The sequence below is a fragment of the Haliotis rubra genome, unplaced genomic scaffold (genome assembly GCF_003918875.1).
Source record: "Haliotis rubra isolate DU_JTF1 unplaced genomic scaffold, ASM391887v1 Scf252, whole genome shotgun sequence".
Classification (NCBI taxonomy): domain Eukaryota; kingdom Metazoa; phylum Mollusca; class Gastropoda; order Lepetellida; family Haliotidae; genus Haliotis; species Haliotis rubra.
This window is the reverse complement of record NW_025766581.1, coordinates 1,145,344-1,166,983: the sequence shown is the minus strand read 5'-3', so window position 1 is coordinate 1,166,983 and position 21,640 is coordinate 1,145,344. Positions and strand designations below refer to the sequence as shown.

The 21,640-nt window shown below is 40.3% G+C and overlaps 1 protein-coding gene across 1 annotated transcript in view; it reads left to right on the top strand.

The window, feature by feature from the left end:
• The window catches only part of LOC124279594 (bone morphogenetic protein receptor type-1B-like), a 71,539-nt gene that overhangs the window by 25,216 nt on the left and 24,683 nt on the right, over positions 1-21,640 (top strand). Inside the window, exons 3-6 of the mRNA XM_046715437.1 lie at positions 15,478-15,598; positions 16,975-17,083; positions 18,190-18,328; positions 21,141-21,333. Of these exons, the coding sequence (XP_046571393.1) occupies positions 15,478-15,598; positions 16,975-17,083; positions 18,190-18,328; positions 21,141-21,333 (562 nt within the window). The remainder of the gene's footprint in view (positions 1-15,477; positions 15,599-16,974; positions 17,084-18,189; positions 18,329-21,140; positions 21,334-21,640) is intronic.

Here is a 21,640-nt window from a genome sequence, read left to right as displayed (position 1 = left end):
TTCTTAATAGATCGACATTCAGATTACCCGAAGATTTGTTCTTCAGATTTAGTAATGATCAAAATGAATGTCCTTTCATAAAGTGATAGAATCAAAAAGATATCCTAATGCCACTTTTCCTGAGAAAATGTACTGAAGTGCAAGATGCTCACTTGAGTCAAGCTATTGACCAGTTACTGTCATGATGTAACTCAACATCAAAGGGCCTGTTGTCATAGTAGGACAGTGTTAGTACCACTTAAAGCACGTCTACCAAGTGCCTTAAGCACAATGTTTGTTAAACCTAATCTACAACCACTGAAGCATTCAGTGTCAATAGAAAATATTTCTAGGAAGAACAAGTAAAATATTGACTAAATATGTGAAAGAAAAATTAAAGCTGCAAATTCTGAAAGAAGCTATCGGACTGTAAATTTCAACATGGAATAAAAATCCATCTTTTATTGATTTGCATTCGTTTTAATTGAGACAGTATTGTATGGTTTTGTAAGAAAGTGTTTTCTGCAGTGAATGTTCGTGCTGTCAGTCTGATACACATTAAGTGTAAGAGATGCCATGGTAATTTCTCCCCATGCTGGGAGCACAGGCTTAAAACATGTTACGACACTTTGATGAGCAGTTAATGATGGCTGCTCCCAGTAATCAGAAAGGAGATGTGAGATGGTGGGGATTTTCAGATGATATTGATGACTTCACAGTACACAGGGTCTGCAGACACAGGAAGAACACAGCCAGTCTCCGGGTGGGAAAGTTTATCATGTAGGCATGATCATTTTAGTCATTCATTTTGCTCTTCATGAGAATTTCCTTGTTACAATGATGTATTTGTATGTTTTCAACAGTGTTTGAAAAAAATTGCCAGTCTGTCATCAAGACCGACAGAATTTAGAAGCTGCTGACCCTAACTTAACTCTTCAGACCTACGTTTAGAAAAATGTAGTTTATTGTAAGAAATAATTTCAGATGTAAATTTATTGAAGACCATACAAATGTGATACTGGGCCCAATCTGAGGTCTTCCAGCCACAGGCCTAAGGGCAGGCTCACTGGTTCTCAGTTTAGGTGTTAACTTGATGTGAAGCTAGTTCCGCATTAAAGTTGAGCTAGATTTATGTAGGTTTTCTTATGCCTCATGTGGCTGGAGGGATTAAATAGCTTTTTTGTTTCACTGAGGTGTGGAATTTTTTGTTGTTGTTATGTTGACTATTTGTCATATATCCTCAATCATCTTTTGTTATCAATCATTGTTGATATATCAATTTATCCAACAATCCATTATAGAAGCCTATTCACCATACCATCATACCTTCATATCACCACTTCACACCATGCCACCATACATCATACCTTCATATCACCACTTCACACCATGCCACCATACATCATACCTTCATATCACCACTTCACACCATGCCACCATACATCATACCTTCATATCACCACTTCACACCATGCCACCATACATCATACCTTCATATCACCACTTCACACCATGCCACCATACATCATACCTTCATATCCCATCACATCACATCACATCATACCTTCATATCACCACTTCACACCATGCCACCATACATCATACCTTCATATCCCATCACATCACATCATACCTTCATATCCCATCACTTCACACCATACCTTCATATCCCATCACATCACATCATACCTTCATATTCCATCACATCACATCATACCTTCATATCCCATCACATCACATCCAATCATGACACCTTACCATCATACCAAACATCCCATCATGGCACCTTACCATCATACCAAATATCCCATCATGGCACCTTACCATCATACCAAACATCCCATCATGGCACCTTACCATCATACATAACATCCCATCATGGCACCTTACCATCATACCAAACATCCCATCAGGGCACCTTACCTTCATACCAAACATCCCATCATGGCACCATACCATCATACCAAACATCCCATCATGGCACATTACCATCATACCAAACATCCCATCATGGCACCTTACCATCATACCAAACATCCCATCAGGGCACCTTACCATCATACATAACATCCCATCATGGCACCTTACCATCATACCAAACATCCCACCATGGCACCTTACCATCATACCAAACATCCCATCATGGCACCATACCATCATACCAAACATCCCATCATGGCACCTTACCATCATACCAAACATCCCATCAGGGCACCTTACCATCATACCAAACATCCCATCATGGCACCTTACCATCATACCAAACATCCCATCATGACACTTTACCATCATACCAAACATCTCATCATGGCACCATACCATCATACCAAACATCCCATCAAGACACCTTACCATCATACCAAACATCCCATCATGTCACTTTACCATCATACCAAACATCCCATCATGGCACCATACCATCATACCAAATATCCCATCATGACACTTTACCATCATACCAAACATCCCATCAGGGCACCTTACCATCATACCAAACATCCCACCATGGCACCTTACCATCATACCAAACATCCCATCATGGCACCTGACCATCATACCAAACATCCCATCATGACACTTTACCATCATACCAAACATCCCATCAGGGCACCTTACCATCATACCAAACATCCCACCATGGCACCTTACCATCATACCAAACATCCCATCATGGCACCTTACCATCATACCAAACATCCCATCAGGGCACCATACCATCATACCAAACACACCCATCATAGCACCACACCATCATACCAAACATCCCATCAGGGCACCATACCATCATACCAAACATCCCATCATGGCACCTTACCATCATATCAAACATCCCATCATGGCACCATACCATCATACCAAACATCCCATCATGGCACCTTACCATCATACCAAACATCCCATCATGGCACCACACCATCATACCAAACATCCCATCAGGGCACCTTACCATCATACCAAACATCCCATCATGGCACCTTACCATCATACATAACATCCCATCATGGCACCTTACCATCATACCAAACATCCCATCAGGTCACCTTACCATCATACCAAACATCCCATCAGGGCACCTTACCATCATACCAAACATCCCATCATGGCACATTACCATCATACCAAACATCCCATCATGGCACCTTACCATCATACCAAACATCCCATCAGGGCACCTTACCATCATACCAAACATCCCATCAGGGCACCTTACCTTCATACCAAACATCCCATCATGGCACCATACCATCATACCAAACATCCCATCAGGGCACCTTACCATCATACCAAACATCCCATCATGGCACCTTACCATCATACCAAACATCCCATCATGGCACCTTACCATCATACCAAACATCCCATCAGGGCACCTTACCATCATACCAAACATCCCATCAGGGCACCTTACCATCATACCAAACATCCCATCAGGGCACCTTACCATCATACCAAACATCCCATCATGGCACCTTACCATCATACCAAACATCCCATCAGGGCACCTTACCATCATACCAAACATCCCATCAGGGCACCTTACCATCATACCAAACATCCCATCAGGGCACCATACCATCATACCAAACATCTCATCATGGCACCATACCATCATACCAAACATCTCATCATGGCACCATACCATCATACCAAACATCCCATCATGGCACCATACCATCATACCAAACATCCCATCATGCCACCTGCAAAATTGCTGATACATTATCACATTGTTAAAGGGGTCATGAACAATTCATGATAATATGTATGGAGCTGTTATTTTCAGGTCATAATCTGTATGGGGTTCTCTTTACAGGTCATCATAATCTGTATGGGGTTCTCTTTACAGGTCATCATAATCTGTATGGGGCTCTCATTTACAGGTCATCATAATCTGTATGGGGCTCTCATTTACAGGTCATCATAATCTGTATGGAACTCTAATTTACAGGTCATCATAATCTGTATGGGGCTCTCAATTACAGGTCATCATAATCTGTATGAAGCTCTAATTTACAGGTCATCATAATCTGTATGAAGCTCTAATTTACAGGTCATCATAATCTGTATGAAGCTCTAATTTACAGGTCATCATAATCTGTATGAAGGCCTAATTTACAGGTCATCATAATCTGTATTAAGCTCTAATTTAAACTTTATCATAATGTGTTTACGCCTCTCATTTCCACGTTATCAGAGGTAAGGGTCAATCATATACAGTTCTTCATGATCTTTTAGGGGCTCTCATTTACAGTTCCTCAAAATCTGTTAGGAGCTCTCTAATAAATCTTAATAAATCTTATAATATCTAGTTGAATCTCCTGGTGATGGTCTATCAGCATCTGTTCATTAACAGTTTATCGTAACAATATTTTGGGGGGCTCTCACAGTTCTTCATTATCAGATTGGAGCTTCTCTAAGCAGTTTGACTTTTAGACAGACTAGCATACTGAGGATGGCTTTGCTGAGGATCAGTCTCCACTGCTTCGACTTGTGTAGCTGCTTTCCTGTTCCTTTGTGGAAGTAGCACTGGGTCATCCAGTCCATTCATCTGGGTAGTTCTTCATTGTCAGTTGTCAGTCACAGTACATTCATTTTTCACATCCTCATTGGACTAATTATGAATGTTCTTTCCTGTTTTTCAAGTTTGTGTGTACAAACGCCAGTGCTTAGTGGTCTTTAGACACAGATTCTGAAAAGAAGAAGCAGGTTTTAGCCTTGCAGTTTGACCTGAAACAAATTAAATAGAAAATGTTGCCAAGGTTGTTTTTTTTCAGCCATTAGTGCTCATGTTTCAAACAGTAATTAGTAGTTTGAGAAGAAATGGCGAAAATGCAAGGTAGAACAGTTTCAGCCAATGGAATGATGCTGTAGTGGAGAGGAAAAAAGCATATTCCGAAGAAAAACACACACTTTTCGTCATTTGAAATTTGTAGCTGTGTATAAAACTATGGAGAAGAGTGACATTCCATTTGGCAGGCAATCAGTCAGTGTCAAGTTGTTTTTTAGCAGGGACCTCTAGCATTATGTGTATTCTGCCAAGCAGTACCGTCGTGACCTTTACCACAATGAAATAGGTGCTATTGGGAAAAAACTAATCCTTATTTTTATTCATCAATAATGTCCAGTAACATATGGAATGAAACCAAAGCTCCTGAAAAAATTAATAATGGTCTGTATTATTCCTGATGTCGCCTGATATAGGTGACCACAGTTTCAAATTCTAAATCTTTATTCCTTCAAATGGAGACAGCACTGTTATGGACTAGCTATAATCTTGCGAAATCATTTTAGCATATCGAAGAGGGATTCAATATAGTTTTAGAATCAAATTCATTTGTTACATGATGTTGAATTTGAATGCTTGTTTGATGTGATGAGATGAGATTGTGTGTTTGCACTATCATAGTCAAACAGTTTTGAAATATCTTTTACAAAATACGTAAGACCTACAGCCCTGCACCTGGCTGTCTGTAGCGAGAACAGCGAGCCCGGGAAGTGCAGTAAGTAGGAGTGCCTATACCTCAGCATGGACGGAAACTCAACACCGCTGCCATCCGAAACCAATCCTACAGTTGTATGGGCCAAGCAGAGCATGGTTAGATTTGGAATTTGTGTTTGTGTGATGGAAGTCACACTTGAGTCGATTGTGTAATTGCCACCAGAATGGCTTTGCAGTGTAGTGGTAATATCATGGACTTATCATTGGGAAGGGAAGAGGACAATATTGACTTTGAAATATCTACTGTTTAATCAAAATGTGTAGTAAAAATATATAGTGTTGGGGGGAGATATATTTGACTCTCTTGTGAAAAGCACTGTAATTTGCAGTGCATTCAGTTTTGTCTGTTTAGTATGTCGGAGACCAGGGATTAAAGTTTGGATCCCAGATTTGATCAGTGGGTTTGTCTGCACCATGCCAGTCTTAGTACATTTCTCCTAATTTCATCCAAGACACTTTCATACAGCATAACGTAGTCACACTCTGATATGACTAATAGCACTAAACCACTCTCACTCACTCACTCACTCACTCACTCACTCACCAGTGTAAAACAGATGAGTTGTTTATGTCAGTATTCCTGTGAATTTAGCCAATATGTATCCAGAAACTCTTAGTCATGTCCAGATTGTGATTGGTTTTAGTTAAAATGTGTTAATATAGTGGATACAAATGACCCACAAAATCCTTGCAAATTAAATATCGAGGGCTTTTAGGATGTAGCTCTCTTGTTCTGTGTCCACGGATGTCTCTGAGCTTTCCTTTTCCCAAGTAATAAATTGCTTTAACGTAAGACTGTGAGTAATTTTGTTTACATCCATGTAATTATTTTCTCTGGACCTTGACTGTGCTGTGGTATTTTTCAGTTGGTAGATCCATGAAGTCAGCTCCTGTAAGCCCCAAAGTGGGTGAGATTTCAATGAAGTCTTTGTTTACTCTCTGTAGGAGGCGGTGGTGGCCTTGAGTTGCGAACTGTCTCGGATTTTAATGAAAGGGAGTGACCTAACACCTCACTCAGCCTCTGCAAATTAGTTTGATAGTTATCTGTGATGTATATTTGGATTTCTGTGCTTAAACACTTGAATTGTGATGCTGGTCTTGGTATGAAAGAATATTCTTGGAATTATTCTCATGCTTCTTTTCTACATGGTTATCACATGGTCATAGAGTAAAAAACATTATTTTGTTTTGAAAAGTATTTCTTTTCTCAATGCTTGCATATCATGTAACAAGGATGTTTATGTGGAGATTATTTAAGATATCCATTTGGTAGGTTTTAAGCGTTAGGTTGTCTAAATTTGTGGGTTTTTGTCATCCAAACTGGTTGTTATGGAGAAAAATTTATGTATAATGGTGTCAGTTGAGGGTTGAAAATATTTATTTATGGACCTGAATTGGAGATGAATTATTCATAAAATATGTGTTCCTATCTTTAAAGCAGATCCTTTAGAATTTTACAGAGTAACTGAAAATCCTAGCTGTATTTAACCTTTTAAAGAAGAATCGAAATAAGAATATATTGCTTCAAAATTGGGAATAAGAAAATGCTGAGAAATATCTTTCTGTAATAAAGAAATATAATTCGGTTCCCTCAACATTACATAATACAAACAGTGAACAGAATTATTGGATGAAACACTGAAAACAGAAGTGTGAAAATTTAATAATGAAATTTAAAAAAATTTAATTCACATTTTATTAATCTTTTTGACAATTTCCATGTATCTACATAAAATGAAGAAGGATCGGAGCTTCGGTGAATTATCATCTGACAACTTAGAGGGTGTTTTCTGTGAACAATAACATTCTTATGGGCTGCCTCACAGCTTAATGTATGCATTGTCATGCAGCTAATGGAAAGTGAAGCATTTTTTGCGAGCATTGGCGCCAGTAGTTCAAGCCTATGGTCACATCTGTCGACTTGTGCCGTTTCTCTGTTCTCACTTGTGTCCTAAGAACAATAAAATGCCATATATCATGGAGATCGATCATGCAACCAAAGGGGCGTTTAATAGTCGCAATATGCCATCAACATGAACAGTGAGAGTCTTTGTCTTATGAAACTGACAAGTGCTTTATGAGAAACTGACAATGGGTTTTATGAAACATGGATTACATGTGATGGGATATGTTTAGCTGCAGTATTGTGCTATATTAACCTGTGTTTGTTGTTTTTGCCAAGCAAGGCAGAATTGGTAGATATCAATCAGCATGGGTAAACATAAGTCGCATTGCCGAGTCGATGATTTACCTGGATTACTGTGTTGACATTGGCTTCTGGGATAGATGTTAACCTTGGATGTGTGTTTGAGTAGTGAAATGATTTGAGCAAATACTTGTATGCTTTGTCAGGGACTTAACAAAGGCATGTGAAATAGATATGAATTGTGGACATGTCATTGCATTGGAGATGATGTCGAGGGTTATTTCGCACTACGCAAGCAGATACTTGTAGACCTCTTGTGCGTAGTACAGGCGACAGAATAGCTGTTGATGTTTACTATGGTATCAAAATAGAAGTGTTGCTATTGACATGGTTGCTTTGTACATTAACTCCTTATGACAACTGGCATGGTTCTTTATCCAGTTTCAGTTATAAATCAGCACTAACTATGGTTTGTTTGTTGTTTAACGCCGCACTCAGCAATATTCCAGCTATGTGGCAATGGCCTGTAAACAATTGAGTCTGGACCAGACAATTCAGTGATCAACAGCATGAATATTGGGATACAATGATACAAGCTCATTCCAAGTCATGATTGACACCAAGAAATCTTGAAGACACCAAGAAATTTATGTTCCTTACCTGCTAGTCATCCTTTAAAGATGTGAAATTTTGCCAAACAGACCAAAAATAATGTTTTTTTCCTTATTTTTTGTGCATAAACAAATTTCATAAATGACGCCAACCAATTATTTTCGATGATTGATCGGTGGTAATGAACCAATCATCAATTATGAGATTTTAACCAATTCCCAACACTATCCGTTAGTCACAAGCATTGGGTTGCTGATGTTTCTGGGAAGGAATTAGTTACACTTGTAATCCAATGGGTGGTTAACGGTAGAAACATTGACAAGAAATATGAATAAGGAGTGTTATTGCTAGCTGTAGCACCATGAGATGGTTTCCTATAGGACCATGGGATGGTTAGTTGTAGAACCATGAGATGGTTTCCTATAGGACCATGGGATGGTTAGTTGTAGAACCATGGGATGGTTAGTTGTAGATCCATGGGATGGTTTCCTATAGGACCATGGGATGGTTAGTTGTAGAACCATGAGATGGTTTCCTATAGGATCATGGGCTGGTTAGTTGTAGAACCATGAGATGGTTTCCTATAGGACCATGGGATGGTTAGTTGTAGAACCATGAGATGGTTTCCTATAGGATCATGGGACGGTTAGTTGTAGAACCATGAGATGGTTTCCTATAGGATCATGGGATGGTTAGCTGTAGCACCATGAGATGGTTTCCTATAGGATCATGGGATAGGGTTGGTTAGTTGTAGAACCATGAGATGGTTTCCTATAGGACCATGGGCTGGTTAGTTGTAGAACCATGAGATGGTTTCCTATAGGACCATGGGATGGTTAGGTAGAACCCTATAGGACCATGGGATGGGTTGTAGAACCATGAGATGGTTTCCTATAGGACCATGGGATGGTTAGTTGTAGAACCATGAGATGGTTTCCTATAGGACCATGGGATGGTTAGTTGTAGAACCATGGGATGGTTTCCATGAGATGGTTTAGAACCATGAGATGGTTTCCTATAGGACCATGGGATGGTTAGTTGTAGAACCATGGGATGGTTTCCTATAGGATCATGGGATGGTTAGTTGTAGAACCATGAGATGGTTTCCTATAGGACCATGGGATGGTTAGTTGTAGAACCCTATAGGACCATGGGATGGTTAGTTGTAGAACCATGAGATGGTTTCCTATCCATGGGATGGTTAGTTGTAGAACCATGAGATGGTTTCCTAGGACCATGGGATGGTTAGTTGTAGAACCATGAGATGGTTTCCTATAGGACCATGGGATGGTTAGTTGTAGAACCATGAGATGGTTTCCTATAGGACCATGAGATGGTTTCCTATAGGATCATGGGCTGGTTAGTTGTAGAACCATGAGATGGTTTCCTATAGGATCATGGGCTGGTTAGTTGTAGAACCATGAGATGGTTTCCTATAGGACCATGGGATGGTTAGTTGTAGAACCATGAGATGGTTTCCTATAGGACCATGGGATGGTTAGTTGTAGAACCATGAGATGGTTTCCTATAGGACCATGAGATGGTTTCCTATAGGATCATGGGCTGGTTAGTTGTAGAACCATGAGATGGTTTCCTATAGGATCATGGGATGGTTAGTTGTAGAACCATGAGATGGTTTCCTATAGGACCATGGGATGGTTAGTTGTAGAACCATGAGATGGTTTCCTATAGGATCATGGGATGGTTAGTTGTAGAACCATGAGATGGTTTCCTATAGGATCATGGGCTGGTTAGTTGTAGAACCATGAGATGGTTTCCTATAGGACCATGGGATGGTTAGTTGTAGAACCATGGGATGGTTTCCTATAGGACCATGGGATGGTTAGTTGTAGAACCATGAGATGGCCAGATAAGTTATTGGACCTTGAAATAGTAAAGCTGTAGGACCATGAGATGGTTTGCAGTAGGACCATGAGATGTTTTGCAGTAGGACCATGAGATGTTTTGCAGTAGGACCATGAGATTGCTTTTTGTAGGACCATGAGATGTTTCGGCACAGGATTTTGAAATGTTAAGCAACATGACCATGGGATGGTTTGCTGTAGAGTCAGATAGTCAGTTGCTTTTGCGGTTGAACATGATTCAGAAAGACAAGAGTCTTATTTTCCAGTACATTGTGGGGTGTCTGGTACATAACTAACATAAGAGGGCTCAGTACCCCATACATCTTGGAGCTGACTCATGAAGAGAGCAGGGTTACACTATGTGATGGAGAGACAGTTTACATTGAAGCTATGTACCAATCTTAACTTCCCATATTCCCTTCCATATTGTGAAGGGAAGTTCAGAGTGATCTGTCCAAGTGATTTGTTATAAGTTTTGTTTGTAATGAATATTTCTTATGGTGCTGACTGCTGTAGAGTTTCAATGGAGTATTAGGTGCGGTGGCTGAGATAAAGCAGGGTGTTCCTTAAGATGACAACCTTGATAGTTATACACGGTGTGGTTAAGTATAACTTCTACTTGCATGAGCAAAGATGTTTCCTGTTAGATAGCGATTTCCTCAAGTATAATCGTTCATATCACGATGACTATCATTCATTTGAAACAGGTGTCCCATGCTCTCGGCGACCCCTCATTTAATAACTGATACCAATACAACGTTCAAGTGCGTCTGTGCACGTAACAAATACAAGCATTGCTACCTTTACAAATGTAGTGGATATGAAAAGTTATCCGGGTAAACGTTGCTGAAATGAGAATTAGGCTCTGTCTTGTGCTTCAGTGATGCAGAAAAGTATGGAAACTGTAGATGTGACATAGTGTGTCCTGCCACTCCCCTTGACCTGCTTGGCTCTCTGCCACTGCAGGCTGATTTTGTCACCAGCTTTGTTCTCCACAAGTATAACCTGAGAACAGTAGTTTCCTTTTTGACATTCCATATTTTGGATGTGAGCTGAGATTATTAACTGAAATTAATTAATCCATACCTCAATTTCTAATCTGTATGCAGTGACAGATGACCAGATAATTTATAGATTGTGGTTTATGTCTTTAAGTTTACACACATGAAATGTTTGAGGGGTTTGTGTTGCAATCTTCAGTAAAACCTTAACCTTTGCGTAATGAATTAGGAATGAGTCTGTTTGGCTTGAAGCCACTTTACAGAGTATCCGAGTTAAATAATTGCATTTCAGTTTAATGTTGGACAAAAGCCTACAGTGAAATAGGTCTGGAAGATTAACCACCTTGGTGAAACCTACGAGCAGGGATTATGGTGTCATGAATTCAGATATCACCAACACTATCCATGTGGGGATACTATATAAGAACCAGTGTTTCCTTCCTTAAGCTGACACACATCCCACTGGGCAACCCTTTGACCACTTCAAAGTGAAAGTGTGAAAATATTCTTTGGGATCATGGCGTTATATGACGACTGATCTATATTTGAGCCTGAAATGTTCATATTTGTTACTTTTTGATAAGGAAATTGGTTTGGTGTCAATGAGAGTGGTTTTCATGAGTTGGTGTAATTGTATTAAATTTGTTTTTAGCATTGAAAATGTAAAGTTAAAAACTGAATTTATTCCAGGTGTTGGAAACACGTAGGTTTTCATATGATCACTGTGGGTAGTCAAGTGTGGTGGAAACTATTGATAACCTTGTGTATAGATATCGTATATCATCCATTATTAAGCTGTCATACCCCTGGAAGACCTTGTGAACAGGTGTTTAGATAATATGGACAAGTCAACATAAAAGATGTTCCAATCCTTTACCAAATGTTTTGTATATGAATCATTTCACGACACATATTGCTCCATTGACGATGGGGATTGGTGGCGTATCTCATAACTGTACTGAACTGCCTTCAAGGACTGGTTTATTGAGCAGTGAGCCGGAGGTGGGTGGTTTCATACCCAGCCCCGTCTTATGAAAAGGCTTTGAAAGATAGTACTTGTTGTTACTCTGCCTGGCGCTGGGCATTGACGGGATTAGACAAAAGACTGTTGGATCGAAGTCAGTACTATGTCGACGGTATTCATGATGTAACATGATGTCTGAGGTTGCAAGTATGATAGAATCTATATTGGTCCTGAGTTTTACCAGACGTTTAGACACACTGACACAGACACACACACTGACACAGACACACACAAACACACAGTGACACATACACAGACACACACAGTGACACATACACACTGACATACACACAGACACACTGACACAGACACAAACACATACACAGACACTGACACAGACACACACTGACACATACATTGACGCAAACACACAGACACACATCATACACACATGCAGACATACACAGACACAGACACAAACATGCAGATAGACACAGACACAGACACACACTGACTCACACACAGACACGCACGCACACGCAGACATACACAGACACTCACAGACAAACCTGCAGATAGACACAGACACACTGACATATGCATGTTACTATACAAGTGTTATCGTCCTGAGCACAACCTTAGCCCTATTCATCTCGCCACCTAACTGTACCGTAAACTGATTCACGATCATTATCTGAAGTATCTTGCAAGTCAAGCCTGTTTTTCCCCTTTCTCAGCCTGAAGTGTATAAAAATTTATGATCGCTTCTATGATCATTTTATTGCCTATTGGTGATGTGAATGGTGAATTATTTGTTGCGCTAGGCAATGATAAAGCACAGAAGCTCTCTGCCCCTGTAACCTCCTTTCTCCAGAACAGTGAGATTTCTATGGGGATACTTAAGAACATCAACTTAGTGCTTAACCTTTGAAGGGAGCTATCATGTCACAATAAATGTACCTTTCTTCCCCCGAAAAACAGGACAAAAAGCCGGGAGAGACTTCTTTGTTGATGTCCTAAGGGACCATGTCGCAATTTTTGGAAGCAATTTCTGTAAAAATTGTCATGTTGAAAAGAAAAAAATTGTCTGTGGAGGTCTCCAGTGACTGTCCTTTGAAGTAGGTGAACTGAACATAGGGGAAATTGTCTGTGATTTCTTGCCTTTTTTGCAGTCTTTTGACTAAATATTCTGAGGCTAGTTGACACACCTTGAAGGATACCAGCCAAGCTGTTTTCTTAGACAGATCTGAGATTTGTTAAATCATTATACATCATACTCCAAAAAAGAGAGTTGACAAAATGTTAAAAGTTTGTTAACATTTTTGTTTGAATCTCCAAGGCAACAGTTAAATTACAACTAAAAATATGCTATTGAGATGAAATGAGTATCTTCAATGCTATTATGTTAGCTTTTGACTCATATCATGTGGGTTTTTTTGCGCTTCATTTTGAGGGTGTTCTACTTACTTGATTAAAATGTAATATGACAACTAGTGTCAAGGAAAACAGTTTTTATTTGACATCAAACTTGCCCTTCTTTTCTGAGGGTGCATGTGACTAGGCTGTGCATTCACGCCACAGCCACTCACCAGGACAAAGCCAGGTGTAGTTCAACACTACGGGCAGGCTCAACAAGGGTGTTTTAGCTTTAAAAATAAAGCTAGAAAAATAATTGGGGCTCGTCACAGTGTTGCCTCAATCTAACACTTGATGTTTAGAGACTGGTGTGTTTGCCCGCTGTGTCGTCAAGATAAGAAGTTGAAAGCAAAGTAAATAGAGGACTTTGTTGCCAACTTGGGCTGGGTTTTGATAGTTTGTACAGCGAATACTCTCAGCCTCCATAGATCCCTTGCCTCTCTTTTCGCACAAATCCGCACACTTTTTGCTGTTCTAACGAGGTGTAATTTCTGCCCAGCCTGCTTTTCTCATTGTTTGAATGGCTTCCTCTTCGAAAAGGTCATGTGTGGTTTGTCTTGTTCTGTTATTACCTGCACAAAAGTTGGATACAACTCCTCTCCCCCTGCCTTCTCTTCTCCCCCTTTCCCCTTTCCTCCTCTTGCCTTCCCCCTCCTTCAGCCGCCGCTTCTGATCTCTGACAAGCTCAGGCAGCCTTGATTTCTTTGGGGGCTCAGGTAGCCCAGTAGTCTATGGCCGTCACAGAGTTACATGCCAGGAAACTAAGATCCTGCGTTCGAATCCCTGTTTTCCCTAATAATATTTGTAGGTTTGTTACCATCATAGCCGTGCTCCTAGGTTTCACCAAAGTGGTAATGTCCAAGAACTTCATCGCTTTGGCCTTTCCACCAATATATATCTGATATATTGTATCTGGAAGGTGTTAAAGCCAAGTCAGTCACTCACTTGATTTCTTTGTGATGTTAGATTGATCACTTGGATACTTTGAAATTAAGGAGTTTTATGATGCAGTACACAATATATGTTCATTGTATGTTTCTTAAAGTTAAATTGTAAACTGATGGTGGTGTATGTTTTATTGTTTGGGATTTTATTGGATTGATCTTCAGAAAAAATATAAAGAATTCTTTTTCATTTTTGAAAGGTGTGTTAAGGTGTGTTTTTTTATACAGTACAGCCGTGCAAACTTTTTGAAATATTAAAAATTGAAAAATTGATGAGCGTTTTTAAGAAATCTGAAGCTATGCTTTGGCGTTTCAAAAATTTAGAAAGTACTTCTGCTGCTTTACATCTGAAACTGAAATTGGGTAAATAATGGTACTCTTTGGGGCAAACTTGAATTCCAGAAGGTGCAGCGAAACATCTTTTGGGTCTGTTTGTATTCCTGTACATAGATGGATTACATACATATACTTACTGATAATTGTGATGAATGTATTTGGATCTGATCTTTCTCATTTTGAGTTTGAAAATAGCAAAATCTGCACCCTTGAAAGGTATGCTTATTATATCAGAAACAAAATATGCTTTTGTGGTGTCATTTTAGACAGTGGGCACGAAGCTGGATTTAAAAAACAATATTGCTTATAGTAAGAGAGGCAACCGAGTTGAAAAGTGTGGACTGGCTTGGTGACTTTGATGTTTGCATTTCACCTTTCCCTCATGGTTGCATATGTTCTGGGAATATTGCTGAAATTCCATCATGCAGTGTACCACACCTCTTCACATTATGCCATATAAGATATATCTCCTCCACAATACATTATTGCCATGGGAGGGAAGGTGGGGTAGCCTAATGGTTAAAGCGTTGGCTCGTCTCAGCAAAGACCAGGGTTTGATTCCCCACATGGATACAATGTGTGAAGCCCGTTTCTGGTGAAACTCGCCATGATATTGCTGGGATTTTGCTAAAAGCAGCCTAAAACCATGCTCACTCACTCGTTGCCATGGTGTTCTGGCAGAGCCACACTCTAATCCATCTTTTCCTGTTGCAGTGTAAGGGGGACCTAGTGCCACACCATGTGCCGAAGACGATAGCATGCTGTGACAGCGGAGACGACTGCAACTGGGAACTGACACCCAAAGTGGTGGAGCGAAGCACAACACCTGTACCAGGTAAGACAACGCCTACCTAGCACAACATGGGGACCAGATAAATGTGTTAATTACCCTCCTAGCACAACACCTGTACCAGGTAAGACAACGCCTACCTAGCACAACATGGGGACCAGATAAATGTGTTAATTACTCTCCTAGCACAACACTGTACCATGTAAGACAATGCCCTCCAAGCACATCACCAGTACCAGGTAAAGTCTTAATTACACAACACAAGTATCAGTGAATGTGTTACTTACTCTTCTAGCTCAACTCCTGTGCCACAGAAAGTGTAAGTTACTCTCCATGCTCAACCGGCAAACCCCAGTGGCATGGACCATTGGTAATTGCCCCAAGTTCCAATCTCAATTATTTAGTGTTTCTCAGTTATTTACAGACACCAGGTATGCCTACACCTTTCTTTCTTTGTCCGTTCATTCCACTAATGCCTGTATTACTTTCAGCCAGAGTGCATGAGTTAACCTTAAACTATAAAACCTTTGTGGACCAAGTTGTATGATCTCTGTCAGGAAGGACTTTGAATCAGGGCCAAGTCTTAATGCTGTGTTCAGTGAAATGACAGGGACATAAATAAATGGGGTTTATGGTGGTATCAGTGAGGTCACAAGTGTAGAATCTGTGTGCCCCTGTACTATCAGTGACAGCTGAATGAAGCAGTTGACACACCTGGTACCAGTGACAGCTCAATGAAGCAGTGGACCATTGCACAGTCTTGCAGGAGATCCTGGTGCCCCATCTGTCAAGTGACAGCTCAGTGAAGCCGTGGACACATGGCACAGTCTTACAAAACATCCTCGTGCCCCACCTGTCCCCGCCCATGTGTCCTTGGGGTTCATGGTCACAAGTACAGAATCTGTGTGTGATCCGTACTATCAATGACAGCTCAATGAAGCAGTGGACACATAGCATAGTCTTACAGAAGATCCTCGTGCCCCACCTGTCCAATGACAGCTCAATGAAGCAGTGGACCATGACGCAGTCTTGCAGGGGATCCTGGTGCCCCACCTGTCCAGTGACAGGTCAATGAAGCAGTGGACACACAGCATAGTCTCACAGGAGATCCTTGTGCCCCACCTGTCCAGTGACAGGTCAATGAAGCAGTGGACACATGGCACAGTCTTGCAGGAGATCCTGGTGCCCCACCTGTGCAGTGACAGGTCAATGAAGCAGTGGACACACAGCATAGTCTCACAGGAGATCCTTGTGCCCCACCTGTGCAGTGACAGCTCAATGAAGCAGTGGACCATGGCACAGTCTTACAGAAGATCCTGGTGACCGATCTGTCCCTACTCGTGTGCACCACCTGTCACTAGTGCTTCTGCAGTTCCGTCACTGGTAAACGTCCTGTGAATGTCTGGTTTTGTGTGTTGCAGAGTACGAGGTGCCCAAGAAGTATGAAAACATCACCCACATTGCGCTGCTGATATCAGTGACTGTGTGTTTTGTGATCCTCATCATCACCGTCACCTTTGTGTACCTCAGGTAGGTGGCCAACATATCTCGTGTCTGGTTGTTTCTTCCTCTGTCATGTCTCCAGTGAATAATTGTTACTACTTCTGTAGCTTGTGATGTCTGTTGTTGCCGATTATGTTCTCCAGTTCTCCATGTGGCTGAGTAGTACTTAGTGCTCGTAAGAGGCAGCCAACATGAAAATCAGGTGTTCATTATCACTCCTGTTTATGAGAGTAGTCTCCCAGGAAGCTCTACTGTGTGATCTAGCTAAAACTTTGCCAGTGGAATTCAGTGGCTCAGGTTGTTGACACTGTCAGACTTAAAGCTTTTATTGCCCAAAATTAAGAATAAAGGTCAATTTGTTAAAACATTACTTATTGGGGATATCCTTCGATTCAAATACTAGGTGAGGTGAGGTGAAATTGGATTTAACATCGTGCTTGAGAGTATTTCACTCATATGGCGACGTGCATGCGTGTGTATGTGCGGCTGCTTGTACTAGCCCAGACTTAAGCTGGTTTTATAGTGCTAGCCCACTGAGATACCATGCCACAGTGAAGCATGAATACCCCTCTCAGACACATTATACTGACTCCGAGCCGACCAGCCCTTGTTGTACCCATTAATGCTGAGCGCCAGGCAGGGACCAACAAGTACCATATTTTAATGTCTTTTGGTATGACGCGGTCGGGGATTGAACCCACGACCTTCTGCTCTCCGGGCGGACGCTTCAACCACTACACCACGGAGGCGGTATTCAAATACTAAAGTGGACAATCAAATCCTCCTCAATATTGAACACATATGTTGATGCACAATGATCCTTTCCATCAGATGATGCATCTTATTAAAACAATACATGTATGAATAGTATTCAAAAGAAGTTAAGGATGACCAGGTTCTTTCATATTGTTGAATTAGAGTGTCCTAGCGCAACACCTGTGGGCATGGTAACTGTGTGAGATCTGCATTACTTGGGGATTATCTTCCACCTTTAGGTGAAAAGCTGTAACATAACTGGAATGTTGCTGACAGCAGTATAAAACACAACTTACTCACTCACTCACTCACTCAATCTTGTCTGTGTTGATACTGGTGTAATAATAAAGATTATAATGGCTGATGATGCTGTGTAGGTATCGTAAGCGTGAGCTTGAGAGAGAGCAGATCCTGGAAGAAGCAGAGAACGAGACGTTCATTGGGACAGGAGAGACACTACACGACCTCATAGAGCAGTCCCAGTCTTCTGGCAGTGGCTCAGGGCTTCCATTACTGGTAAGAGGATCTTTTGTTGCAAGGAACATTAGGCTTGTAGCTGTATTGATGGACCATCAACAGTAATATTTTATACAAACACATTGCCAGTAAGCATTATCTGTTTACAGTTGCTTCTGCACTGCAATGATCATTAAGTTTATGTGTCTAGCAGAACTTTACTGTTGCAATGTTGATTTGCTCAACAGAATCCAAAGGTTTCATTGTTGAGGTGTTCTGCAGTACAAGACAGCTCCAGTGTTGATGAGTTCATCATTACTGAACAGTTATGCAATATAGAACAAACTTTATGGATAACATCTTCTTTTTATTCGTGAGTGCGACGTTTCGATACAGATTCTTGTACCGTTGTCAAGCATGACAGCGGTACAAGAATCTGTATCGAAACGTCGCACTCACGAATAAAAAGAAGTTGTTATCCATAAAGTTTGTTCTATATTGTACTTCCCAACTTCTAAAATGCCACTCAAAGAAGTGAACAGTTATGGTTTTGATGTGTTCAACAGTACTGAACAGTTACAGTGTTGATGTGTTTAACAGCACAGAATAGTTGTATTTTTGTGTTCATCATTACTGAACAGTTACAGTGTTGATGTCTTCATCATTACTAAACAGTATCGTGTTGATGTGTTCATCATTACTGAACAGTTATGGTTTTGATGTGTTCAACAGCACAGAATAGTTGTATTGTTGTGTTCATCATTAATGAACAGTTACAGTGTTTATGTGTTCATCATTACTGAACAGTTGTATTGCTGTGTTCATCATTACTGAACAGTTACCATGTTGATGTTTTCATCATTACTAAACAGTTACCGCGTTGATGTGTTCATCATTACTGAACAGTTACGGTGTTGATGTGTTCATCATTACTGAACAGATGTATTGCTGTGTTCATCATTACTGAACAGTTACCATGTTGATGTCTTCATTACTAAACAGTTACTGTGTTGATGTGTTCATCATTACTGAACAGTTGCGGTGTTGATGTGTTCAACAGTACTGAACAGTTGTATTGCTCTGTTCATCATTACTGAATAGTTACAGTGTTGATGTCTTCATCATTACTGAACAGTTACCGTGTTGATGTGTTCATCATTACTGAACAGTTACCGTGTTGATGTGTTCATCATTACTGAACAGTTACGGTGTTGATGTGTTCAACAGTACTGAACAGTTGTATTGCTCTGTTCATCATTACTGAACAGTTACAGTGTTGATGTGTTCATCATTACTGAACAGTTACCGTGTTGATGTCTTCATCATTACTGAACAGTTACGGTGTTGATGTGTTCATCATTATTGAACAGTTAAGGTGTTGATATGTAAGCAGTACTGAACAGTTCAGCAGATTCAACAGCATCTGCCTGTTTTTCTTCTGAGTTCAGAACCTACAATCAACCTATGTTTATGTATTACATTTGTTGATAATAGTACGACTGTTAAGTGGTTAGGATTAGCTCAGTGTCTGCTTCACACCCGCATTGTGACATTCTGTTTTTCTAATCCTATAAATTGCTGGAAATTGAGCTAGGCCTAGTGTACAAAGCACATGAAAGAAAATAGTGTGAGTTCATTGCCGTTGAAGTTTTTTCTGAACTCTTTTTTTTTTAGCAGCAATAACAATGGGGAAGTAGAGTTGTGAAACCTTAAATTCTATTTTCAATTCAGTTTTGAACCAGCGGAAGATTGGCTTCCCCTCAAAGCTCATTCCTCAAGCAGAAGTAACATATCACCTTACCTCTCAACTCATTAAGGAAACACTTATCCGACTGTAGTTTTTACCAGCAATGTCATTATTCATAGCATTGTAAGACGGTAAATATCAGCTAACTGCAAAAACACCACTCCCTGAACAAATGAGGATATAGATAGGCTCTGGTATTGACAACTTCTTGTTCATGTCGTTAGCGCCTGACCCAAGTTAGTTTTATCAATAAAACCATGTCATCGGTTTCATAATTGGCACTGATGAATATTCAAAGGTTATGATAAGGTCTGTGTCCTGGTGATCTCAAGTCTGCCGATAGGTGTTAGTGTTTTTCTATATTGTGGCTGTGAACGTGTCTCTAATGTTGTGGATGTTTTGTGAAGTGCAAGTGTATCCGACTTCATCATACACTGTGACAAGATAGAGCACATGTCGCTCTGTCACTGTGACTGACACCAGGGATTAACGTACGTAATGCTACGTTGTCAAAGAAACAGATCACTTCTCAGAATATGCTGGAAATACTCTTTTGTGACATATATATGTTTTTTATAATCCTATCTCCCAAAAGAAAAAAAGATATGCACTTACCATACCATAAAAGTTTGGGTTCGTGTGAATCTTGAACGACAATGTTTGAATTTAAAATGATTTTAAACTTTTGTCATAAGCATTATGATTAAGTTCTCGCTTTGCCAAATAGGGACTGAAAGGGATCAGATGTAACCAATCAAAAGTCAACAGCGTAGGATATAATAGCTTTAGGTGTAATAGCTGACAAAATATTAGTGTGCAGGCACATGCACAGCCACCTGCTTGGAACGCATGATGCGTGATGCAAAGATGCTGAGGACCCCATTTCGTCTATAGCAGAGTTAAAACCAGTGGTTTATGTAACAATTGTAGAAAACAGGTAGTTCCTCTAGACTTAAATCTGTCTCATAACTAGTGGACTTTTCTAATCATGTTAGTCCTTATTACATTATCAAACGTGAGTTTGCAAGAATGGCGTCATGAATAATAAGCTGATGTCATCTTAGCAACAACAAGTACTATTTCCAATTAAGAATCAGAGCACTATATTAATAATTTGATTTCTAGGTTCAACGAACAATTGCCAAGCAGATTCACCTGATCAAGAGTATAGGCAAGGGGCGTTACGGTGAAGTATGGAAGGGCAAATGGCGAGGCGAGAATGTTGCTGTCAAGATCTTCTTCACCACAGAAGAGCAGAGCTGGTTCCGTGAAACAGAGCTTTACCAAACAGTCCTCCTAAGACATGACAACATACTTGGTAAGTGTTCCCTACCCTCTGTTAGATACTTCAATTTGATGCTGTTATGAGATACTGATATTTCATTCATTTTCTTGACTATTGTTTGGAAATGTGATTTTTCATTATGGGGATTCTGGACCAGGGAAGGTACCCGTGACCAAATGCTTGTTGTGAGAACCATTTTAATTTGGACCTGGGCAACCATTGGCCAGAATTTGCCTGTTACTATTCAACAAGAATATTCTGGTTCTGACAGAGCAGCCAATTGGGAATTTTTGGTTTGCCCCTAGTATCTCTGATTCTCAGGATGGTCAGGAGTGGCGGC